The sequence below is a fragment of the Loxodonta africana genome, chromosome 19 (genome assembly GCF_030014295.1).
Source record: "Loxodonta africana isolate mLoxAfr1 chromosome 19, mLoxAfr1.hap2, whole genome shotgun sequence".
Classification (NCBI taxonomy): Eukaryota; Metazoa; Chordata; class Mammalia; order Proboscidea; family Elephantidae; genus Loxodonta; species Loxodonta africana.
This window is the reverse complement of record NC_087360.1, coordinates 43,417,806-43,444,074: the sequence shown is the minus strand read 5'-3', so window position 1 is coordinate 43,444,074 and position 26,269 is coordinate 43,417,806. Positions and strand designations below refer to the sequence as shown.

The following is a 26,269-nucleotide window of genomic DNA, read 5'->3' as shown; positions in this document are numbered from 1 at the left end:
GAGCTGTATTTTCCATGGTGAAATACCATTTCAGTTGTAACAACTTAGAGCATATTTAAAGTGACCCAAGTAAAACATAATTTACTTTTCCTAGAACATTAGCAAAGATAGTAAAAACGAGATGAACACTTCCATTTTTGATCAACCAAATCTCCTTTATAAATAGTTCTTTAATGGAGTTTATGTCAATCTAGGAAACAAAGTTCACAAATATGTCTTGATGCCTGAAATTTCCAATCAGATGTGATTCCCTTACCTCTAAACTGTAAACATAGTCCTTTGTTCCATTTGGCTGACACAATTATATAACGTTCTATTCACCTATATGTCAGTGGTCAATCAGTCAATATAGATTTTGTATCTACTATGTCTCAGGCATTGTTCTACGTACAGTAAGTCCCCGCCTCAGGTATTACATTTTGGAGTGGAGATAGAAAATAAATATTAAACATAGCAATAATCCCAGTAAGAAGATTAAGTATGGTAATGTGGTGTACATGTATATAATGAAAGATATTGTTTTATTCGGGTGGTAAAAAAAAGGCCTCTCTAAGAAAGTAGCCCACTTGAGTTGAGACCTAGTAGCCATGCAAAGATTCGGAAAAAAAAAATAGAAGGAAAGGCAAGTGCAAAAACTCTTGAGACTGAAATGAGCTTGATGCATTCAGGAAATAAAAAGAAGGCCAATATTGCTTAGTACAGTGAACAAAGAGGAGAGAGAATAAAGGGAACAAAGATTAAAGATCAGAGGACCAGATTACATGACTCTGTCAGTCAAGGTAAATAATTCAGACTTTATTCAGTTTCAATTGTCAGCATTGGAAAGTTTTAAGCCACGGATTAACGTAAGGCTTTGAAAGGTCACTGAAGCTAGTTTGTGAATGACAGACTATAATGAACCAAAAACAGCATCAAATAGACCAATTGGAAGGCGACTGCAGTAGTAGAGACAAGAGATAATGGCTTATATAATGCTAAATTGAGAAATGGAGATAGTGACAAATCGGAACAGAGGCAGCATCTACAAAATTTCATTGATGAACTACTTATGAGGTAAGAGCAACTGGATGGACATTTGCACTAAATACTATGATAGGGAAGGCAGGTATGTTTGTGTGTATGTTGGGAGGAAACAGACTTGTGAGCGAAAACCAATAGTAAGGTTTTGGACGTGTAATATGTGACCATCTATTATATATCTTTTTTTTTTTTTTTTTTTTTAATTATATATCTAAGTGGAAAAGCTGAATAAGTACTAAATACATGAGGTCAACCTCAGGGGTAAGGTCTGGGCTGCAGAAATAAATCTGAGCATTTTCAATGTATAAATATTTGAACTCATGGTACTGAATGGGTTATCCACTCAAATAATTAGGTATAAAAAAAGAGAGCCCAGGATTGAGCTCTGGAGCACCTGAATGTTAGAGGTTTGATAGAATAAACCATCACAGCAAAGACAACTGAGAAGTAATGAGCAGTGACTAGAAGGGAAGGCAGGGAAATGCAGTAGCTCTGAAGTTCAGAGAAAAATGTGTCTCAAGCATTATGTTGTTGAACGGTAAAGTCAGATGAGGATAGAGATTGGTGTAGACAAGGTGTAACTCCCTCATGACCTGGAAAAAAGGACCTTCAGTGGAATGGTGGTTGCACAACAAATATTACACTGTTATTTATTATAGCTCTCACAGTCATAGATTCAAGTTTCAAACACCTGTTATATGCCTAATAATGTTAAATACAGCTTAAGCACTTCAAAAATTGGTTTAATTTTTTTTCACCCATTATGTATATGTGTGTGCTTATGTAGAGGTTTATATAATGCTGGACTAAAAAAATCAGCCTTACAAAACTAATACTGTCATCCTCAAATATGCATTCATAAACTTACAAAATTCTTTTAAACTAATAGTTAAAGTCACAGACAACTACTCATCTGCATTTCTGTACCTCAAATGTTTAAGAGAATGTGGAGAAGCTGATGTCCAAAGACCTATTTCAACAACTGAACTTGCACTGTATGTGTTTTTGAATGAGTATAAATAAATCCTCATTTATCATTTTCTGCTGAGTTCACACCTATATAAGGCTAGAACTTGTACTTCTAACAGGGCTCCCACTCACCACTGCATAAGAGTAGCTTCCTAATTGTTTGAAAAACCCTTCAACATTTTCTCTAACACTTATTCTAGGGCTGGGTAGGGAGCTTTGAGAAAAAAAGGGAAATAAGACAAGTGATTTAATACTTTAAATAAAAAAACAGGTAATCCACAGTAGAAGAAAAAGAGCTTGAGAGGGAAGGATAGTAGTGACATAAAATTGTTTGAGAAACAAAATCGAGAATTAAAAATAGAATTACATTTTCTAGTTGGCAATACACAAACAACACTAAGTGCACTTCATAAATTTTACTATTGTTGCTCTAAGTGATATTACCATAAATCACATTAGTAGCATACTTAGCATTTTTTAAAAGCAGAAAGGATTGAGAGTGTCAGTAAGTTTAAACAGCTCTGTTATCTCCGAAGACAGTGGAAGAGAAATTATCACAAGCTTTTACTTTATCTAAAAGTCCAGTTCTAATGCCCCCAATCTTGGCTATCCCTCTCCCATTAGCTTCAGCACAATACAGAACATCATTTTGCCAACAATATATTAGAAAACTGTTCATTGCTGCTTTCTTGAATTTTTTTATTTTTTTACCTGATGTGTAAGAGGAGATAGCTGTTTGCCCCTTTTTTCATCTCGGACAGGAAAAAGAGATTTAAGCAGCTTCGGCATCTGTGGCACAAACGATTTTACTGGATTCAAGTAGGAGGCTGCTAAGCTACTAAGTCCTGTCAACAATATTAAAAGAAAAAAAAAAAGATAAAACAAAAACAATTCCATAAGCATTTTCTTTTCTGTGAATTTGCCAGGTACCATTTGTAAGCAATTCTATCAATATAAATCAAAAAGGATACCCATAAAAATTTTAATAATGGAAAACAGAGTATTATTGTATTTACCGTCAAGCACAATGATGTTTTCTATTCCAACTAAAAAGTAGTAACTGGGGTACTTGTAAAACATTCTAAATATCCAGCAATCCTATTAGTATTCAAAGGGTAAAGCACTTTCAGTCCTTGACACTAACTGGAACAAGAACTAACTTCTGCCCCAGAATAAAAGGGGATTTTAATTTTTAAATCATATAGCTGATAACACAGATGTATGGCTCTCCATCTAGACTTTAAACTCTCTGAAGTAAGTCAGGGACTATGTCTCATTCAACTCTCATTTTGCTCCACAATTTACTAAATGAAGATGTAACTGATCTTTCAGGATGAGGGCAGTGTCTGAGTTGTTTTTACAAGGGATAGATGTTGTGAACCAACGATGTTCTTAAAAACCTATTGGCATTGAGTCGATTCTGACTCATACAGACCATGCTGGACAGAGCAGAACTGCCCGATAGGGGCTGCAGGGCTATAAATCTTTACAGAAGCAAACTGTCACATCTTTCACCCGCAGAGCTGCTGATGGGTTCGAACCACTGACCTTTCGGTTAGCAGCTGAGCACTTTAATCACTGTGCCACCAGCGCTCATTACTTGATTTTAATTACTGAAGGCTGGGATTAGAGGTACAGGCAATGTCTATGATATAATGAGATTTGCCTCTTCTTCTGGAATTAAACTAATAATTTACTCATTAAGAAAATTTAATCCAAGACAAAAATGGTAAAACACTGTATCCCCATAACACTTTAAAAGAACAAAACAAGTCAACCGAAGGAATCAGTACATAATATTGACTGAACATAAGTGCACAGCCACCTGCTCACCTCTACTCCATCCTCACCCTTGAAAAAAACTCCAAATTTATTAGCATTACAGTCACTTGAGCCTAGCGGTGTTTCCAGATTGCCAAGAAATAAACTATAGCAATCCTTGGATTTCCAGCTCTGATATATCCAGACCAGTTCCCAGAGAACGTGATATAGAGATGAGAAAGAGCCTAGGCTGAGGAGGTCTGAGCTCTAGTCCAGTTCCAATGGCTTAAACTATGTAACTCTAACCTGGATAAAGTTACTTAGCCCAGAGAGGAGTAGTAGAAATTTCCTCACCTATAAAATGGAATCAAGAGATGCTATCAAGGTCAAGTAAAAATAAATGTTAAGTGGATACATAGTACCCCAGGGTGCACAGTAAGCACTCAATAAAATATTATCCTCTTTCCTTTTGAATCTTTAAGAACCACAACGCCCTACATGGGTCCATCCAAAGGACAAACCCTGAAATACTAACTAAAATACATGAAATAATAATTACCTTTTAAATATTACAATAGTTATTATGATACGAATTTGTATATTTACCTTATATGACATGAACATTTATATATTTACTTTAAAAAAAAAAAAAAAACACCCCATCAATCAACTTGAAGCTTGAAGGGTGAAAGGAAGGGGATTAGAATACAAAAAGTGCTTGGATTTAAATTTCAAATTCTCATGAAAATATATATTAAAAATACTCATGAGTAGGATGTAATTTACAGAGTTTAACATTATAAATGTAACTAAAATAACAGTAGTCAGAAGAATAGCCTAGAACACAACTGAGCATGACCTTCACAAAAGCATAATGTTGATCAATTCTTTTGTATCACCACATAGAAATAAAGGTGAAGTAGATTTACTAAAGAAAGATTTGGCAAAATTGGGAAAAGCTACTAACCTCAAACCAGCAAGAAAGTAGCTCTGGTGACTTTCAATTGAAGCCAAAGCTCATCTACCATTCCAAAAATCGAAGGGCCTTTAGGAATTACGCTAGATCTACTCTGCCTGTGCTCTATAAATGGAACAACAAAGCCTCAATGACAGCACAACTGTCATTAGTGAATATTTTAAGCCCACTGTTAAGACCTATTGCTCAGAAAAAAAGATTCCTTTCAAAATATTACTGGTCATTGACAATGCACCTGGTCACCCAAGAGCTCTGATGAAGATGTATAAGAATGTTAACGTTGTTTTCATGCCTGATAACATAACATCCATTCTGCAGCCCATGGAACAAGGAGTAACCTTGACTTTCAAGTGTTAATATCTAAAAAATACATTCTGTAAGGCTATATAGCTGGCATAGGTGGTGATTCCTCTGATGGGTCTGGGCAAAGTAAATTGGTGAAAACCTTCTATAAAGGATTCACCATTTTAGATGTCATTAAAAACATTCACGATTCATGGGAGGAAGTCAAAATATCAACATTAACAGGAGTTTGGAAGAAGTTGATTCCAACCTTCATGGATAACTGAGGGGTTGAAGGCTTCAGTAGATGAAGTAACTGCAGATGTGGCAGAAATAGCAAGAATTAGAATTAGAAGTGGAGCCTGAAGATGTGACTGAACTGCTGCAATCTCATGAGAAAACTTTAACAGATGAGGAACTGCTTCTTACAGATGACCAAAGAAAGTGGTTTCTTGAGATGGAATCTACTCCTGGTGAAGATGCTGTGAACTTTGTTGAAATCACAACAAAGCATTTAGAATATTACATAAACTTAGTTGATAAAGCAATGGCAGAGTTTGAGAGGACTGATTCCAATTTTGAAAGAAGATCTACTATGGGTGAAATACTGTCAAACAGCATCACATCCTACAGAGAAATCTTTCATGAAAGAAGTCAACTGATGCAGAACTTCACTGTTGTCTTATTTTAAGAAATTGTCACAGCCATCCCAACCTTCAGAAACCACCACCCTACTCAGTCAGCAGCCATCAACATCAAGGCAAGAACCTCCATCAACAAAAAGATTAAGACTCGCTGAAGGCTCAGATGATAGCATTTTTTAGCAATGAAGTATTTTTTAATTAAGGTATGTACATTTTTAAGACACTTAATATGCTACAATATGGTGTAAACGTAACTTTTATATGCACTGGGAAACAAACATTCATGTGACTCACTTTATTGCAATAGTCACTTTATATACATATATACATCTTCACTTTATATACATATACATATTAAAAAAAAAACAAACCCGCTGCTGTCAAGTTGATTCCAACTCACAGTGACCCTAAAGGAGAGAGTAGAACTGCCCATAGGGTTTCCAAGGAGCACCTGGTAGATTTGAGTTGTTGACCTTTTGGTTAGCAGCTGTAGCTCTTAACTACTATGCCACCAGGGTTTCCATTTACATATATATACATATATACACACACAAAATAACATACTTTATACACATATTATTAAAAAAAAAAAAAAAAAAACCTGATGCTGTCGTGTCTATTCCAATTCATAGCAGCCCTATAGGATAATGCAGAACTGCCTCATAGGGCTTCCAAGGAGCACCTGGCGGATTTGAACTGCTGACCTTTCAGTTAGCAGCCATGGCTCTTAACCACTATGCCACCAGGGTTTCCCTATATTATAAAGTACATAATTATTTACCCCTCTTACTTTCTTTTAAAATACATGTGACTGTTTCAAGTGCAAATTGTGGTTTGTACAATATATATAGATGTAATCCATGACAACTGTAGAAAAAAAGATAGCAGGGATTGGTAAATGGAATTATATAGTTGTAAGGTTTCTACAGTTTACATAAAACAGTTTAAGGTTTCTACAGTTTACATAAAACAGTCTAAGTAGACTTTGAAAAGTTAAAGATACGTATCGTAATCACAAGAGTAGCTGATATTAAAAAAGAAAAAGGCAGAGATAGATAGCTATAATGCCAGAAGGTAAATTAAAACAAAGTTCTACAAAAGTCAAAAAATTTAAAGAAAGGTAAAAACAGGGAACAGAGGAGCAAAAAAAAAAGAGGAGATAAGCACAAAATAAAGTAATTTTAAGATGAATAAACAGCCAGAAGAATATCATCAAAATGCTGAGAAAAAAATTACAACCTAGCATAGAGTTCTACAACCACTTAAACTAACATTCTAGAGTAAAAATGACCAATTAAGGATCCAGGCAATAATCAATCAAAGGCTGAAAATATCACCAAAAAAAGACAATCAGACATTAAGTATCTTCTGAGGGAAATACAGAAAATTATCCATAAAGTACACCTACTCCTCACTTATCAACTGTCTCATTATCTGACATTTCACATTTATAATAATAGAAAAAATCTACTCTCCGACTAGTTTGTGCATTAACAATGCACATCTGGCAGTAATGAACACCAAATTGAGACATGAGAGTAATGCTCTCTGTAATGGTTAAGTGTCAAGTTTGCTGGGCTCTGATTCTCAGGAGCTTAGTAAATATGTAATGATGTAATTTGACAGTTAGTAATGATATAGTCATCCTCCATTTTCATGTAATTCAGATTTTTGCATAATGACCTCATCTTTGGAACCAAACTATGTCAATAAGTGAGAAGTAGTGTAGTCCTACCCTTCTTTCCCTGAAATTACCCTGAATCTGATCAAGGCTCTACATCACAGGAAAGACAGGGGACAAGGATTCATGTTTAAACAACTTCATGGAGATAGAATCAGCAAAAAAATAAGAATGTTGAGAATCCACTGTACAACAACCTAGTTTCTCCAACAAATATATAGCCTAATAAAAAACCCAGGGGAGAGCACACAGATTAAAAATGGACTGATACATATCAAGCAATCACAATGTATGAATATGGATCTTCTTTTGAAACATTGGAGAAATTAAATCACTGATCACATGTTTGATGATGTTAAGGAATTATTAATTTTTTTAGGAGTGGGTTTTTTTTTTTAGAGAGACATAACATACAGAAATATTCACACATGAAATAATATATGGAATTTGCCTCAAAATAGTAATGGGAGGGTACAAAGAAATAGATTAATAAGACTGCTTATTACCAGATAACACAGGTTAAGAATTGATAATTTTTGTTTTGTTTTTAATTTTTGATTTAATCTTTAAACTGTGGTCCATTAGTCCTTTGGACTAATCTTTCCTTGAGTCTTTCATCTTCTTCACTCTCCCTTGCTCCAGATGGGATGAGACCAGTGGAGTATTTCACATGGCCACTCACAAGCTTTTAAGACCCCAGACGCTACTCACCAAAGTATAATGTAGAGCATTTTCTTCGTAAACTATGTTTTGCCAACTGAGCTAGATGCTCATGGAAAACAAGGTCCCAACAGCCCTCAGCTAGTACTTTGGTCTCTCAGGGAGTCTGGATGTGTTTATGGAGGGTCCATGAACTTGCCTTGGTCAAATTGTGCTGGCTTCCCCAGTATTGTATACTGTCTTACCCTCACCAACATTACCACTTATTTATTGTCTAGTTAGTAGTTTTCCATCCCCATTCTTCCCCTCCCTTGTAAACAAAGATTGTTTTTGTGTGTTTTTATAGTACTGATCTCATACAATATTTTTCCTTCGTGATTGACTTATTTCACTCAGCATAATGCCTTCCAGATTCATCCATGTTGTGAGATGCTTCACAGATTCATCATTCTTGTTTATTGTTGTGCAGTATTCTACTCTGTGTATGTACCATAGTTTGTTTATCCATTCATCTGTTGATGGGCACCTCGGTTGTTTCCATCTTTTTGCTATTGTGAGCAATACTGCAATAAACATGGGTGTGCATATGTCTATTCATGTGATGGCTCTTATTTCTCTAGGATATATTCCTAGGAGTGGGATTGCTGGATCATATGGTAATCTCTATTACCAAACCAAACCAAACCCAGTGCCATCGAGTCGATTCCGACTTATAGTGACCCTAGAGTAGAACTGCCCCATAGAGTTTCCAAGGAGCGCCTGGCAGATTTGAACTGCCACTCCTTTGGTTAGCAGCTGTAGCACTTAACCACTATGCAACCAGGGTTTCCGGTATTTCTATTACAAGCTTTTTAAGTAAGCACCATACTGTTTTTCAAAATGGTTGCAACATTTTGCAATCCTACCAGCAATGCATAAGAGTTCCAATCTCCCCACAATCTCCCCACAATCTCCCCAGCATTTGTTATTTTCTGTTTTTTTGTTTTTGACTCATGCTAATAATGTTGGGGTGAGATGGTATCTTGTTGTGGCTTTGATTTGCATTTCTCTAATGGCTAGTAATCACATTTTCTCATGTGTCTGTTAGCCCTCTCAATGTCTTCTTTGGTGAAGTGTCTGTTCATATCCTTTACCCATTTTTAATTGGATAATTTAACTTTTTGTTGTAGAGGTGTTGGATTCTCCTGTAGATTTTAGACATCAGACCTTTGCTGGATTTGTCATAGCAAAAAAAATTTTCTTAGTCTGAGGGTTCTCTTTTTACTCTTTTGATGAGCATAACTGTTTAATTTTTAGAAGGTCCTGGTTGTCTAGCTTACCTTCTGCTGTTTGTGTGTCGTTAGTTACGGCTTATAGCCTATTTATGCCACGTATGAAAAAAAAAAAATTTTTTTTTTTATTAGGGGTGCTACCTTTGACCCTATTTTTTCTTCTATGATCTTTTTGGTTTTTGGTTTTATATTTAGGTCTTTGTTCCATTTTGTATTAGTTTTTGTGTATGGTATGAAGTATGGGTCCTGTTTTTCTTTTTTTTTTTTTTGCAGGTGGACATCCAATTTTGCCAACACCAATTGTTAAAAAGATTGTTACACATTTGATGGACTTTGGGCCTCTGTCTAAGATCAGGCTACCGTAGGTGGGTAGATTTACACCTGGGTTCTCAATTCTGTTCCACTGGTCAATGTGTCTGTCACTGTACTTGTACCAGGCTGTTCTGACTATCATAGCTACATAGTAGGTTCTGGGGTCAGGTAGTGTGAGTCTCCCTACTTTATTCTTCTTCTTCACTTGTCCTTTACTTACCCGGAGCCTCTTCCGTTTCCATATAAAGTTAATGATTAGTTTTCCCATCTCTTTAAAGAATGCTATTGGTATTTAGATTGGAATTGCATTGTATTTGCATATTGCTTTGGGTAGAATTGACATTTTCACAATGTTAAGTCTACATGGTATGTTTTTCCATTTATGTAGGTCTCTTTTGGTTTCTTGCAGTAGTGTTTTGTAGTTTTCTTTGTATAGGTTTTTTATATCCCTGGTTAGATTCATTCCTAAGCATTTTATTTTTTTAGGGGCTATTTTATATATGGTATTGCTTTCCTGATTTCCTTCTCATAGTTCTCTTTATTGTTTAGGAAAAATCCAACTGAGTTCTGCATGTTTATCCTGTATTCCACTACTCTCCAGAATCTATTTGTTCTAGTACTTTTCTTGTGCAGTCTTTTAGGTTCTCTATGTGTAGTATCATATCATCCACAAATAGGGACAGTTTTACTTCTTCCTTACCAATTTGGATGCCCTTTATTTCTTTTTCTTGCTTAATTGCTCTAGCTAGGACTTCTAGCACAAGTTTAAATAGGAGTGGTGATAAAGGGCATACTTGTCATGTTCCTGTTTTCAAGGAGAATATTTTCAGCCTCTCTCCTTTAAGAATGATGTAGGCTGTTGGTTTTGTATAGATGCCCTTTATTACGTTGAGGAATTTCCCTTTTATGCCTATTTTATTGAGAGTTTTTATCAGGAATGGGTGTTGGACTTTTCTGCATCAATTATCATGTGATTCTTTTATTGATGTGGTAGATTATGTTGATTGATTTTCTAATGTTGAACCATCCTTGTACACCTGGTATGATTCCCACTTGGTTGTGGTACATTATTTTTTGGATATGATGCTGAACTCTATTGGCTGGCATTTTATTGAGAGTTTCTGCAACTATATTCATGAGAGAAATTGGCCTGTAATTTTCTTTTTTTGTGTTGTCTTTGCCCGATTTTGGTATCAGGGTTATGCTAGCTTCATACAATTGAATTTGAGAGTATCCCTTCCTTTTCTGTGTTCTGAAACAGTTTGAGTAGCCTGGTGTAAGCTATTCTCTGAATGCTTGGTAGAATTCTCCAGTGAAGCCATCTGGGCCAGGGCTTTTATTTATTGGGAGTTTTTTTAAATTACCTTTTCAATCTCTTGTAATGGATCTGTTCAGATTTTCAACATCATTTTGTGTTAGTTTGGGTAGGTAGTACATTTCCAGAAATTTGTCAATTTCCTCCAGGTTTTCATATTTGTTGGAGTATAGTTTTTCATAGTACTCTCTTATGATCCTTTTTATTTCAGTTGCATCTGTTGTAATGTCCCCCATTTCATTTCTTATTTGGGTTATTTGCATCCTCTCCTGTTTTTCTTTTGTCAGTTTGGCCAATGGTTTCTTGATTTTTTTTGATCCTTTCAAAGAACCAACTTTTAGGCTTGTTGATTCTATTGTTTTTCTATTCTCTATGTCATTTATTTCTCTCTGATCTTTATTATTTCCTTTCTTCTGGTGGTGGTGGGCTTCTTTTGCTGTTCTCTTTCTATTTGTTCGAGTTGTATAGCTAATGTTTTGAGTGTGCATCCATTGCTATAAATTGATCTTTTGAGCACTGCCTTTGATGTGTCCCAAATGTTTTGGTATGATGTGTTTTCATTCTTCTTTGATTCTAGGAAATTTTTTATTTCATCTTTGATTTCTTCTATTATCAGTGGTTTTAAACAGGTTGTTATTCAGTTTCCATGTATTTGTTTTTTTCTCCTTACTTTTCCTCTTATTAATTTCTACTTTGATGGCATTGTGATCAGAGAAGATACTTTGTATTATCTCAGTGTTTTGGATTTTATTGAGGGTTGCTTTGTGGCCTAAGATGTGGTCAAACTGGAGACTGCTCCATGTGCACTGGAAAAAAATGTGTACTTTGTTACTGTTGGGTGGGGTGTTCTATATATGTCTATGAGGTCAAGTTGGTTGATTGTGCCTTCAGATCTTCTGTATCTTTGTTGAGTTTCTTTCTAGATGTTCTGTCCTTTACCAAGAATGGTGTGTTGAAGTCTCCTACTATTATTGTGGAGCTGTTACTGTCTCTTTACCGTGCTCTTAGAGTTTATGAGTTTTGGAGCCCTGTCAATTGGTACATAGTTATATATTATGGTTATGTCTTCATGATGGATTATCTCTCTAATCATTATATATTGCCCTTCTTTGTCTTTTACAGTGGATTTTGTTTTAAAGTCTATTTTATCTGAGAATAGGGTTACCACACCTGTTCTTTTTTGATAGCTGTTTGCTTGATATATTTTTTTTTCCATCCTTTGATTTTTAATAAATCTATGTCTTTGTTTCTAAGGTTCATCTCTTGTAGGCAGCATTATTAATGGTTCCTTTTTTTTTCTTTTTTTCTTTTTTAATCCATTCTGTCACTCTCTGTCTTTTTATGGGTGCATTTAGGCCATTTACCTTCAGTGTGATTACTGATAGGTGTGAGTTTATTGCTGTTATTTTGCAGTTTTTTTTTTTTTTTTTAATGTGATGCTGACATTTTCTTTGTTCCTCTAACTCTCCTGTGCTGCTGAATTCCTTTGTGGATTTTTTTTTTTTTTCATTTCTTTAGTTTTTGTAGATTTTGTTTTTCCTGAGAATTTATGTTTTTCTTCTTTGTTTTGATGAGTAGGTTTGTTAACTTTCTTTGTGGTTACCTTGAAATTTACCCCTACCTTCCTATGTTTGAACCAGTATTTTATTATTTGGTATGGCCTTGCCTTCCTCTCCATTTGAAAATCCTATACCTAAACCATTTATTCCCTCTTTTATTGTTCTGACATTGTTGTCATTTACAGATTAACCTGTCTGGTTCCCTGTTGTAAATCTTCTAGCTTAGGTTTATCCTTGAGAGTTCATTACCTACATTGGTATCTGGCTGATGTTGTCTTGCATCCTAGATTCACGCAGTTTTCTGATGTTTTTGTTTCTCAATCCAAAGGACTTCCTTTAATAATTCTAAGTTTGGTTTGGTTTTTATGTATCCCTTAATTTTGTACCCTAATTTTGCCACCATATTTGAGCAAGCATTTTGCAGGGTAAATTATTCTTGGTTGGCATTTTTTTTCCCTCAAGGTTTTAGATATGTCATCCCATTGCCTTCTTGCCTGCATGATTTCTGCTAAGTAATCATAGCTTAGTCGTATTGTTTCCCCTCTGTATGTTGAGTTTTCGTTTTTCTCAAGCTGTGGTCAGGATTCTTTCTTTGTCTTTGGTTTCAGCAAGTGTGACTATGATACGTTTTGATGATTTTCTTTTGGGGTCTATCCTATGGGGGGGTTCTTGGAACTTCTTTGATTGGCACCTTTTCATATTTCACGATATTAGGGAAGTTTTCTGTCAGCAAATCTTCAATGATTCTCTCTGTTTCCTGTTTTCTCATGTTCTGGAACTAAAATTACACGCAAAATTTTTTATTTTGATTGTATCCCACATTGTTCTCAGGGTTTTTTCATTTTTCTTCATTCTTTTCTCTGATTTTTCCTGAGACAAAGTGGCATGCAAGGATTTGTCTTCAGTTTCACTGATACTGTCTCCCATTGTTTCAAGCTAGCTCCTCACACCTTCTATGATACTGTCCATTTCTGTAATCTTGTTGTTTACCTTTTGGATTTCTAAATGCTGTTTTTGTATGATTTCTACTTGTGTATTAACATTTTTTTCCAGTATTATTTTCCTGAATTCTTCCATCATTTTGTCTGTCTTTTACATGATTTTGTCTGTATTTTTCAGGATTTTGTCTATTTTTTCCTTATTTTTGTCTGCATTTTCTTTCACCTCTTGGAGAGCTATGAATATTAGAGTTTTGAATTCCCTATCAGGTAGTTCCAGTGACTTTTCTTCTACTACAAGGTCATCTGGTGTTTTATTTTGGATGCTTACTAAAACTATCCTGTCCTGTTTATTTAATATGTTTTGATATTGTCTGCTGTCTTTGGGACATTCAGAAATTATTTTCTTCATTTATTGATTGTAGATTTCTTTGTTTCATCTGCTGTTTCATTTGGTTATGTCTGTGCAGGCAGGCTGGGTGTTCTTTGCTCATCTGTGGCCACAATACTTCTCACCACCTTGTTCAGGTGGGCAGGGCCAGTTGCTTAGCTATGACACAGAAGGGCAGGTCCAGTGGAGAGGGAGAAGCAGGGATAGCTCATTTGCAGCACCAACTGTGGCCGACAGGATGGAGCCAGGAGACAGGGCAGGGTGGGGACCAGCGGCCCACATCTATGCCACTCAGGGGTATGGAGCTCAGTGCGTGGTACAGATTGGTGGGAGGAAAGGGGAAGAATGTGATGTATGGAGCTATGTGGGTGTGGGAGAGAAAAGAGAAACAGAACCAAAAAAAAAAAAAAAAGGTAGCAAGGGAGGCTGCCATTTGGAGTAGCACAGACCTGGGCAAGCTGTGTGCTGGTGGCTTTCTAGCTACGTAGGTGGGAGAAACAAAAGGAAGGTAGAGACAGACAAGAAACTGAGGGGGAAAAATGCCAGGTGGTCAGGAGGAAGGAAGGTAGAGAGAGAGACAAGAAACCGAAAAAAAAAAAAAATGCCCCATGGAAGCCCACCGGAAGCAGCTCCCCAGCTGAGCAGTGCTGCACACCCTGTCAAGAATGAGCGGAGATGGCACATGGTGCCCGGAGTTTGGGAGAAGGGTAAGGAAGAAAGTTAGAGAGAGACAAGAAACTGAGAAAAGAAAAAAAAATGTCCTGGGGGGCCCTCTGCTGTGGGAGCGCGGACCAGGGTAGCGGCTCCCCAGCTGAGTGGCACTGCACAGCCTGTCATCAAGAAGGAGCAAAGATGGCACATAGCACCAGGTGTTCAGAAGAAGGGTAAAGAAGGAAGATAGAGAGACAAGAAACCAAGAAAAGAAAAAAATGCCCCAAGGGAGACCACTGGTGTGTTGGCGTGGACTTGGGAAATGGCTCCCCAGCCAAGCAGCGCTGCAAAGGCTGTTAAGAAGGAGCAGAGATGGCACACGGTGCCAGGTGTTCGGGAGAAAGTAAAGGAAGGAAGGTAGAGGGAGACAAGAAATCAAGAGGGAAAAAAAAAAAAAAGCCCAAGGGAGCCCACTGGCTTGGCAGCGCATACAGAGGAAGTGGTTCCCCAGCCAAGAAGCACTCCTCAGTCCATCAAGAAGGAGCAGAGATGACACACGATGCCAGTTGTTCAGGAAAAAGGAAAGGAAGGAGGTGAGAGAGAGAGAGAAGAAACCAAAAAAAGCCAAAATAGCATCAGAAAAATGGCACTGAAGGAGCCAGCTGGTGGGGGCAGGGTGAATCCAAGCAGCAAGGAACAGGTGTCCCCATGGCTGGGGGACCTTGGCCCACCAGAAAGCATCAGAGGCTGTGCAAAGTGATGATGAATGGGAAAGCATGTATCCCTGGTTACTAGGTGCCCTGTCTCCTGCCGGGAGCTCCATGAAGTTGTCTCCCCATACTTCCTGTACACCATTCTTCGTGGCTGAGGGGTCCAAGGGAATCCATGCTGTGTTAGCTGATAGGGGACCTCTATCCACAGCTCTCCTTTTTCTCTGTTCTCTGCCAGTTTTTCATTCCATTCGGTGCTTGATTGAGTTCTTTATCCCTTCATTTGAGAGTTAGGGTTACACTGACGTTTTTAACTGTTTTACTTAGTTTTTCCAGTCTTTGCTGTGGAGGGACAGCATGGTATTTCTGTCTATAGTGCCATGTTCAGGAATTGATAATTTTTTAAAATTGGGAGATGTGTACTAAGGGCACATATTACTTTCTATAATTTTGTATGTTTTATATTTTTCATGGTAAAAGAATGACTTAAGCGAGAGAAAAATACAAACTTTAACATATAAAGGAAATAGTTTACCACCAACAGGCGATTGCTAAAAGAATAATGAATATAATTTATTAAAAAAGAAAATAAATCTAGCAGAAAGAAATGGTATGCAAGAAGCAATGATGAACAAAACAAAGTGATAAATATGTAAATCAAGTAAGCATTGATAATAAATTTTTAAAAAGTATGAGAGAGAGAAATGCAACAAAAATTTGGGGGATTTAAAAACAAGGTAGTGTTCCATAACCCAGTAATTTCATTTCTACGTATTTACTCAAGAGAAATGTCCACAAAAAGACTTAAGAACATTTATAGCAGTTTTATTCATAGTAGCCAAAAAACTGGAAAGAACGCAAATGTCTATAAACAGGAGAACTGACAAAAAATTGTGGTAAATTCATACAGTGAAACACCTCTCAACAATTAAAATGAACAAATTACTGGTACCCACAACCACACGAACACCTTGCACATGCATGTTGGTGAAAGATATTAGTCATAAAAAACAGTACATATTGTATGATTCCACTTAGACAAAACATGTAAAACTAATCTGTAATGATAGAAATCAGAACAGTGGTTGACTATGGGGAATCAGGATTAACTGGAGTGATGCAAATGCTCTATAACTTGACTGGGTGTTAGTTACACAAGTATATAAATTTGCTAAAATTCATTAAGATACATATGTTTCACTGTATGAAAATTTTACCTCATTAAGAATAGCAGATCTAATATAGTCAACCATGATGAAATGACAGACAGAAGAGAGGTGATTAGAATTCATTCAAAGATTCTTGTATTCTTCGGGAGGAAAGTAGAGAAACTCATTATCATTAAAATTTATTAAATAAAATATGCAAGTTAAAATGTACTGATAACAAAGGCAGCAATATAAAATATAATTTTCAAAAGAGTGAAAGAAAAAAGAAATCAAGATCATTTGATCAATTCGGTAGAAAGAAGGCAAAAAGATAAAAATAAGTGAAGAAAAAGTATGATACAAAAAAAAAAAAAAACAGGTTGACAGAAATAAATCCAAATATGTCACAATTTGATAAGTATAACTGAGTTAAATTCACCAACTAAAACAGTGTATCAGCTTGGAAAGAAAAAAATCCAGCTATATGAATTTCTAAGAAACAAAGAAGTTAAAAATAAAAGAACAAAATAAGTCTGCTGTGCAAATAATAACTGAAAGAAAGCAAGCACAGGAAAATTAATTTTGCAAAAAATATTCTGTAAGACAAAAACATTATCTAGGCTTCCAACTATGACAGAGAAACTAGTCAGGAGTGCCTGACCAGCACTTCTGTCATAAACAAGTGCAAAAACTGAAAATATATGTGGCAACTACTTTCAGTCACTGAATAGCAGGTAGCACAAGGATACAACTCCGTAAAGAATGAAATTCAAGAAATAATCCCCACGTTGGGACCAGCTGTTTTCCTAAAGACAATGTCTCAACCACAACGCAAGGATGTAGAGCTCAAGTGGAACACAGAAATTCTGCTAAATTTAGGAGGCAGACATTACAAGCTGCCAAAGAGCTGGGTAAAGTAGCTGAAATCTGTGGGATAAGATACTGCAGAAGTAAGAGCTATACAAGAGAAGGTTCCAGAAGTTAGTGTGGGGATATCCTATCACTATCTTGGCCAAGGGCTAGATTGTGTATGTACATGATGAGAATACACAAGGTTTACCAGGAACTGGCTACTATGGGGTTGAGAACAGAAAAAAGATACTAGTGACTGAGCAGCACTGAAAGACTGCATTAGTTATCTAATGCTGTATAAAATATCACCCCCCAAATTTAGTGGTTTTAAACAATAATAATAATTTATTATCTCTCATGGTATCTGTGAATCAGGAATTTGAGAATGGCTTAGTTGGGCAATTCTGGCTTGAGGCTACCCAGGAGATTATAATCAAATGACATCTAGGGCTGCAGTCACCTTTAGGCTTGACTTGGGTTTGAGGATCTGTTTTCAAGATGGCACTTTCACATGGCTGTCAACTTGGAAACCCCAGTTCCTCTCCATGTGGGCTTACCCAGTTCCTTAAATGTCTTTGAGACAAAGAAGTTGGATTCTCCAACTTCCTTATACGCACAGAAATCCAAAAGAGCAAGGTAAAAGATGCAATACTTTTTGTGACCTATCCTAGAAGTTTCATATTGTCAATACTCATTCTGTTTATTACAGAGACCAGACATGATTCATCGTGGGAGTAGTCTAGATAAAGGTGTGCATTCCAAGAGGCAAATATCACTGGAAGTCATCTTGGAGGCTGGCTATCACAGGGACATTAGAGTTTCGGCCCTTCCAGAGTGGAGAAACCACATTAACACCATTAGCATAAATTGAAACTGGAAAGACCACACCTTAGGAGTAAGAGCAAATCTAAACATAACCGAACAACCATTAAAACCAAACCTCTACAAGATATACAGAGACAGAGTTTGGAGTCTGATTCTATAAAGAGGCTGGGTATACACTCTGGGTTTTACAAATAGCCATGTTAAAAGGCATAAAACCTAGATAACACCAATTCAACATAAACAGTCAGTAACTGAACTACAACAAGGTTTTTGTAATATCAAAAAACAACAGTACTCAGACGAAGATAATAGAACTAAGGGTACCATGTAATATCCACAATGTTCAGTATAAAACAAAAAATTATTAGATATCAAAGAAACAGGAAAATATGACTCATGGTAAAGAAAAAAGCGGTCCATAGAAATAGACCTTGAGATGGTTTAGATGCTAGATTTAGCAAAGAAAGATTTTAAAGCATTTTATAAACAGGTTCAAGGCCATAAAAAGGTCTTAATAAAGGTACAGATAAGGAATATCAGCAGAGATCTGAAAAAAAATTAAAAAGAAGCAGCAGCAGCAATAGCAAATGAAAATTGTAGGACTGAAAAGAACAATAACTGAAATAAAAAATTCCCTGGATGTGCTTAAGAGAAGACTGGAAGTGGAAGAAGAAATTATCCAACCTGAAAAACCAAGAGCAAGAAAAAACGATTGAAATAAAACAAGAGTCTCTGTGACCTGTAGGGCAATGGTAAGTGATTTAACATATGTGCAATTAAGAGTCTCAGAGGTAAAAAGAGAGTCAGAGACAGGGAAATTTTTAATGAAATAATGAACACTTCCCAAATGTTAGGAATAACAGCAGATGTTTTCCAAACATCAACTTACAAATCCAATAGTATCAGTGAAACCAAGGCAGAATAAATATTAAGAAAACTAAACCTAGGTACACCATAGACAAACTGCTAAAAATAAAGATAAATAAAAAATTTTGAAAGCAGACAAAGTAAACAAAGACAGGTTACATGCTGGGGGACAATGATACAAATGATGAATGAATTTTCATCAGGAACAAAGTTGTCCAAAAAACAATGTAGTATCTTTGAAGTCCTGAAAGAGAAAAACAATCAACCCAGCATCTGATATTCAGTGAAAATATCCTTCAAAAAAAGTAAAATAAAGATAATCTCAAAAGAGGAGAACGTTCTTCTATAGAGAATTGCACTACAAGGAATACTTTGGGCTACAGAGAAATGATATTAGATAAAGATAGGATTTTCAGCAAGGAAAGTACAGCACCAGAAATAATAAATATAAAAAGGTAAATATAAGACTATCGACTTTTTCTGCATTCTCTTAATCACCTTAAAAGACAAACAGCTGTTTTAAAACAAAAAGAACAACAATGTAAAGTGGGGTTTACATGTAAAGATAACGACAGTAAAAAATAAGGTGTGAAGAAGACAGGAAAATGGAACCATACTGTTACAAGGCTCTTAAATTTGTGAAGTGGGAAGCGATATAATATGAATTAATATTAAGTGGCATACAATAAGGATGCACACAAATAAATACACGTATACCTAAAAGTCAGAAGAGGAAATAAAATCAAATACTAAAAAATACTGTTCAATTAATACAAAAGAAGGTAAAAAAGGAGTTACAGTGAAAAACTAAAAAACAAACAGAAGGCCCATATAGAAAATCAACAGCAACATAAGAGACATATAAACAATTATATATGAAAGGATTAAACATGACAATTAAAAGACAGAAAATTGTCAGGCTGAATTCAGGTTGGGGGGCGGGGCAGGATCCAACACAATTGCTTTTTTTCCTTCTAAATTGTATTATTTTGTTGTTGTTGCTGAGAATATGCATAGCAAAATATACACCAATTCCACAGTTACTACATGTACAATTTAGTGGCATTTATTATATTCTTCGAGTTGTGTAACCATTCTCACCCTCCTTTTCCTCATTAACAAACTCACTGCCCCCTAAGGTTCCTATCTAGTCTTTTGAGTTGCTATTGTCAATTTGATCCCATACAGATAGTTCTTAGAAGAGCATAATGCTTCAAGGGAGACCATTTTTACTAGTTAAGCTAAATTATTTAATTTTAAGATGACTTTAGGGATATTTTTGGCTGAAGGTTTAAAGATTATCTCAGGGCAATAATTTCAGGGGTTCATCCAGCCTCCGTGGCTCCACAAAGTCTAGAGTCCATGAAAATTTGAATTTCAGTTCTACACTTTCCCCCTTTTGATCAGAATTCTTCTATGGAATCTTTGATCAATATTTTCAGTAAAGGTAGTTGGGTACCATTCAGTTCTTCTGGTCTCATGGTAAAAGCAGTTGTTTGTGGAGGCAACTGGCCACACATTCCATACCCTCCTCCTATTCCTGACTCTTGATCTTCTTCTGTCGTTCCAGGTGAATAGATATCAAATGTTGTGCCTTGGATGGCTGCTCGCAAACTTTTTAAGACCCCAAGCACTACTCAATGAACTAGGAGGTAGAAGTGAAGCACTATTAGGCCAATTAACTGGGATTTCCCATGAAACCACGACCGTAAACCAGTCACAGCCTCAGCAACAACTCCTTTTTTGTTGTTGTTGTAAATATATCTATCACACAACTTTTGCCAATTCAACTTTTTACAGGTGTACAACTTATTGACAGCAATTACAATAATCAGCTGTACAACCCTTCCCTCAAGGCAATCATTTTTAATTTAAAAGACAATATAAAATAAAGAGTGGAAAAAGATACACCATAAACACAATAACCAAAACAAAGTTGATGTGGCTATATTAATACTAGGTATCAACGGCACTGGGTTACTGGGATGACAGATATCAAGATAAAAGTGTTTCCAGAGTTTAAAAAAAAAAAAAAGGGACATTTCATAAAGGAAAAATAACAATCCTAAACCATAAAATGATAGAATCAAAGAGAAAAATAGACAATTTTCACAATCATATTTGGAGATTTTAATACTCTCTCTTAGTTGAACAAACAAAAGCAGTAATGCTACAAAAGACTTGAACAGGACTATCAACCTACACCTAACTGATATATACAGACCCACTACACCAGGAATGACTGAAGAATTGAACAGGAACAGCACTACATTCATTACCAAAAAGAACATTTCAAGATATATCCTGATGTACAACGTTATCAGTGATAGGATATAATCCATCTGCCTACAAGACCAGTTAATAGATTATTCACACTTATGCACAATCACTAATGCCAAAGATAAAGAAATTGAAGATTTTACCAACTTCTGCAGTCTGAAATTGATCAAGCGTACAATCAAAATGCATTAATAATGACTGGTGGGAAAAAAAGATCAGTAGTTGGTAAATATAGCCTTGGTGATAGAAATGAAGCCAGAGGTTGCATGATAGAATTTTGCAAAATCAATGACCTATTCACTGGAAACACCTTTTTTCAACAACATAAATGGCAACTATACAAATGGACCTCACCAGGAATCAAATCTACTACATCTGTGGAACAAGACAGAGAAGCTCAATATTCTCAGACAGAACAAGGGGTAAACTGTGAACCTAGAACTGTGAAAGAGACCATCAATTGTGCATATTCAGGTTCAAGTAAAAAGCTGAAGAAAATTAAAACAAGTCCACAAGAGCCAAAGTATGACCTTAGGTATAACTCACATGAATTTGGAGACCTTCTCAAGAATAGATTTGATCCATTAAACACTAATGACCGAAGACCAGACGAGTACTGGGATGACATCAAGGGCATCATTCATGAAAAAAGACAGAAAAGAAAAAAGATAAGAAAGAAAAGACCAAAATGGATGTCAGAACAGACTCTGAAACTTACTCTTAGAAACTTACTCTTAGAGTAGCTAAAACCCGTGGAAGAAATGATGAACTAAAATAGCTGAACAGATTTCAAAGGGTGGCTCGAGAAGACAAAGTAAACTATTATAATGAAATGTGCAAAGACCTGGAGTCAGAAAACCAAAAGGGAAGAATATGCTCAGCATTTCTCAAGAAGAAAGAACTGAAAAAAAAAATTCAAGCCTTGAGTTGCAATATTGAAGGATTCTCACAGTGATGAAGAGCTACAGCTGCTAACCAAAGGATGGCAGTTCAAATCCACAGGCTGTTCCTTGGAAACCCTATGGAGCAGTTCTACTCTGTCCTATAGAGTCACTATGAGTTGTAATTAACTCAACTGCAGTGGGTTTGGTTTTTTGGTGTGGTTTGTGGGCAAAATATTGAATGATGCAGGGAACATCAAAAGAAGATGGAAGGACAGAGTCATTGTACCAAAAAGAATTGGTTGACATTCAACCATTTCAGGAGGTAGCATATGATCAAGGACCAATGGTATTGAAAGAACAAGTCCAAGCTACACTGAAGGTATTAGTGCAAAACAAGGCTCTAGGAATTGCTGGAATCCCAATTGAGATTATTTCAAAAGAACAAATGCAACGCTAGAAGCGCTCACTCACCTATGCCAAGAAATTTGGAAGATAGCTACCTGACCAACCTGGACAAGATCCATATTTGTGCCCATTCCAAAGAGAGGTAATCCAACAGAATGTGGAAATCACTGTACAGTATCATTAATATCACAAGGAAGTAAAATTTTGCTGAAGATAATTCAAAAACTGTTGCAGCAGTACATTGACAATGAACTGCCAGAAATTCAAGCCAGGTTAAGAAGAGAACATGGAACAAGGGATATCACTGCTGATGTCAGATGGATCTTGTCAGAAAACAGAGAATACCAAAAAGATGTTTACCTGTGTTTTACTGACTATGCAAAATTTTTGGCTGTGTGGATCATAACGAACTACAGATAACACTGCAAAAGAATGGGAATTCCAGGACACTTATTTGTGCTCATGAGGAACCTGTACATAGATCAAGAAGCAGTCATTTAAACAGAACAAGAGGATACTGCATGGTCTGAAATCAGAAAAGGTGTGTGTAAGGCTTGTATCCTTTCCATACTTATTCAATCTGTATGCTGAACAAATAATCCAAGAATGTGACCTATATGAAGAATGCAGCAATAGGATTGGAGGAAGACTCATTAACAACCTGTAATATGCAGATGACACAACCTTGCTTGCTGAAAGTGAAAAGGACTTGAAACACTTGCTGATGAAGACCAAAGCCTACACCCTTCAGCATGGATTACACCTCAACATAAAGAAATAAAAAATTCCTCACAACTGGACCAATAAGCAACATCATGATAAACAGAGAAAAGGCTGAAGTTGTCAAGGATTTCATTTTACTTGGATCCACAATCAACATCCATCAAAAATCAAACAATGCATTGCACTGGGCAAATCTGCTGCAAAAGACCTCTTTAAAGTATTAAAAAGCAAAGATGTCACTTTGAGAACTAAGGTACACCTGACCCAAGCCATGGTATTTCCAGTCGCCTCATATGCATGTGAAAGCTGGACAATGAATAAGGAAGACTGAAGAATTGATGCATTTGAATTATGGTGTTGGCAAAGAACACTGAATATGCCATGGTCTTCCAGAAGAATGAACAAATCTGTATTGCAAGAAGTACATACAGCCAGATGCTCCTTAGAAGCGATGTTGGCAAGGCTTTATCTCAGACTTTGAACATGTTATCTGGGGGGACCAGTACCTAGAGAAGGACATCACGCTTGGTAAAATAGAGAGAAGGTCAGTGAAAAAAAAGGAAGACCTTCAACGAGATGGACTGATACATGGCTGCAACAATGGGCTCAAACATAGCAGTGGTTGTGTGGTTGGTGGAGGACCAGTCAGTGTTTCATTCTGTTGTGCATAGGGTCGCTATGAGTTGAAACCAGCTCAGTGTTACCTAACAACAAGAATATGCTTCAAAACATAATAGACTTTCTTTTCAAGTTCACATGGAATGTTCACCAAGACAGAACATAATCTGGGACATAAAATAAGTTTCAAAAACTCTCAAAAGACTAAACTATTAAAGAGTCTGTTTTCTGATCATAATGAAATTAAATAAGAAATCAATAATAATACGTTATCCAGAAAATTCCCTAATACTTAAGTAATTAGCATGCTAATTAATTAACATGTACCATGAGTCAAGGAAGAAATCGAAGGAATATTAGAAAATATTTTTAATAGAATGATCATGAAACACAACACATCAAAGTTTTTAAAACACATAAAGAAATCACGACAACAAAAATCAATAGAATAGAGAACAATGAAGAAAATAAAGCCAAAACGGGTTTTTTGAGAAGAATAATAAAACTAATAAAATCAGAGCAAAACTATTCAAGGAATACTGAAAGGGAAATAAAGTATCGATCAGAATAAAAAGAAGAACCATCACAACAAATTCTACAAACATTAAAAGGACAAGCGAATATTGTGAAGTTTATAAAAATAAATAATTTAGATGAAATAGAAAATTCCTTGTAAAACATAGCAGGAGTAAACACTTCCCCATTTTACAAGGCCAACATAACCTATACCAAACCTAAAAAGCTCATTATTATCAGGAAAGAGAATTACAGGTATATATCCATCATTGAACACATACACAAAATACCTTAACAAAATATTAGCAAATGGAATCAAGTAAAATAAAGAATAATACATTAATAATGATATCAAGTGGTATTTATCGCAGGAATGCAAGGTAAGTTCAACATTCAAAAAATCAGTGTCTTTCAACATGCTAAGACAAAAGAAAAATTCAGATGGATCTTAATTAGTGCAATAGTGGTTATCTAGCAGGAAATCCAGATTTAAACAATTTCTGAAATACGTTCAAAGTTCAGGAAAGTAACTGACAAGTGAAAATAAATATAACTTACCTGGATCAGGAGAGTGATTATTTTGGGGACAACCAGAAAGGGATGGGGGGCCTGGAGCTATTCCTCTGGAAAGTACTGTTTGGGAAACATCCTGTTGACTTTCCCACCGACCCTATTAAGGACAAAACCAGCAATTCTGTTTCAAATTAATTAATTAACAAAAAATGCCATTTTCTTCACCTTTTTTTTTTTTTAAGATATTTTAAGAAAAGCTTTATTAATAAAACTGCTATATGTTATTTATTCCCTTTATGGAGCATGTTAAGTTTGATTACTGAAGTATTTTCCTCCTACACGCTTAATCTTGTTTACAACAATTAACTTCCCTAATAAAAAAATCTTACATTTAGATATGCCCTCTAGTTGACAATTTATAATCTCCAGAGTTCCTTCCTAAGATTCTTTCTACTATATTGTTACCTCTCCACAAAATACGAAGAACATATTACAACATTGCTTTTGAGTCCTCCCTTAAGTTTTTGGACTGTTTTCTGCCCTTTTTACTTCAGCTTCGAAACGGAAACCTAGGTGTAACTCTATTGCTCTAAGATATCTTTTCTCCCCATTCCAGAAATGTATATTTTCATACACCAAGTATTTTCTTCTCCCACGAGTCTGTCAGTTTGTCATACTGCGGGGGCTTATGTGTTGCTATGACACTGGAAGCTATGCCACCAGTATTCAGATATCAGCAGGGTCACCCACTGTAGACAGGTTTCAGCTCAGCTTCCAGACTAAGACAGAGTAGGAAGGACTCAGCAGTCTACTTCTGAAAAGCATTAGCCAGTGAAAACCTTATGAATAGCAGCGGAACATTGTCCGATATAGTGCTGGAAAATGAGCCCCCAGGTTGGAAGGCACTCAAAAGATGACTGGGGAAGAGTTGCCAACTCAAAGTAGAGTTGACCTTAATGACGTGGATGGAGTAAAGCTTTTGGAACCTTCACTTGCTGATGTGGCACAACTCAAAATGAGAAGAAACAGCTGCAAACATCCATTAATAATCAAAACCTGGAATGTACGAAGTATGAATCCAGGAAAATTGGAAATCGTCACAAATGAAATGGAGCACATAAACATCAATATCCTAGGCACTAGTGAGCTGAAATGGACTGATATTGGCCATTTTGAATCGGACAATCACATAGTCTACTATGCTGGGAATGACAACTCAGAGAGAAACGGTGTTGCGTTCATTGTCAAAAAGAGTGTTTCAAGATCCATCCTGAAGTACAACACTGTCAGTGATAGGATAATATCCATACGCCTACAAGGAAGGAAAGTTAATACAACTATTATTCAAATTTACGCACCAACCACTAGGGCCAAAGATGAAGGAACAGAAGATTTTTATCAGCTGCTGCAGTCTGAAATTGATCGAACATGAAATCAAGATGCATTGATAATTACTGGCGATTGGAATGCGAAAGTTGGAAACAAAGAAGAAGGATCA

The 26,269-nt window shown here is 36.1% G+C and overlaps 1 protein-coding gene across 7 annotated transcripts in view; it reads right to left on the bottom strand.

Moving 5' to 3' along the window:
* KIF13B (kinesin family member 13B) overlaps positions 1-26,269 on the bottom strand; it is a 353,402-nt gene that overhangs the window by 46,528 nt on the left and 280,605 nt on the right. For 6 of the 7 annotated variants that reach the window (XR_010318524.1, XR_010318525.1, XR_010318526.1 and 3 more), the window contains 2 exons: positions 24,817-24,928; positions 2,701-2,834 (listed from right to left, as the gene is read on the bottom strand). Coding sequence is in view for 4 of the 7 variants with exons in the window: in XM_064271888.1 (XP_064127958.1) it covers positions 2,701-2,834; positions 24,817-24,928 (246 nt within the window). In the remaining 3 variants the exon portion in view is untranslated. Of the gene's footprint in view, positions 1-2,700; positions 2,835-24,816; positions 24,929-26,269 lie in introns of those variants that run through there. The other variant, XM_064271894.1, reaches the window with a different exon arrangement.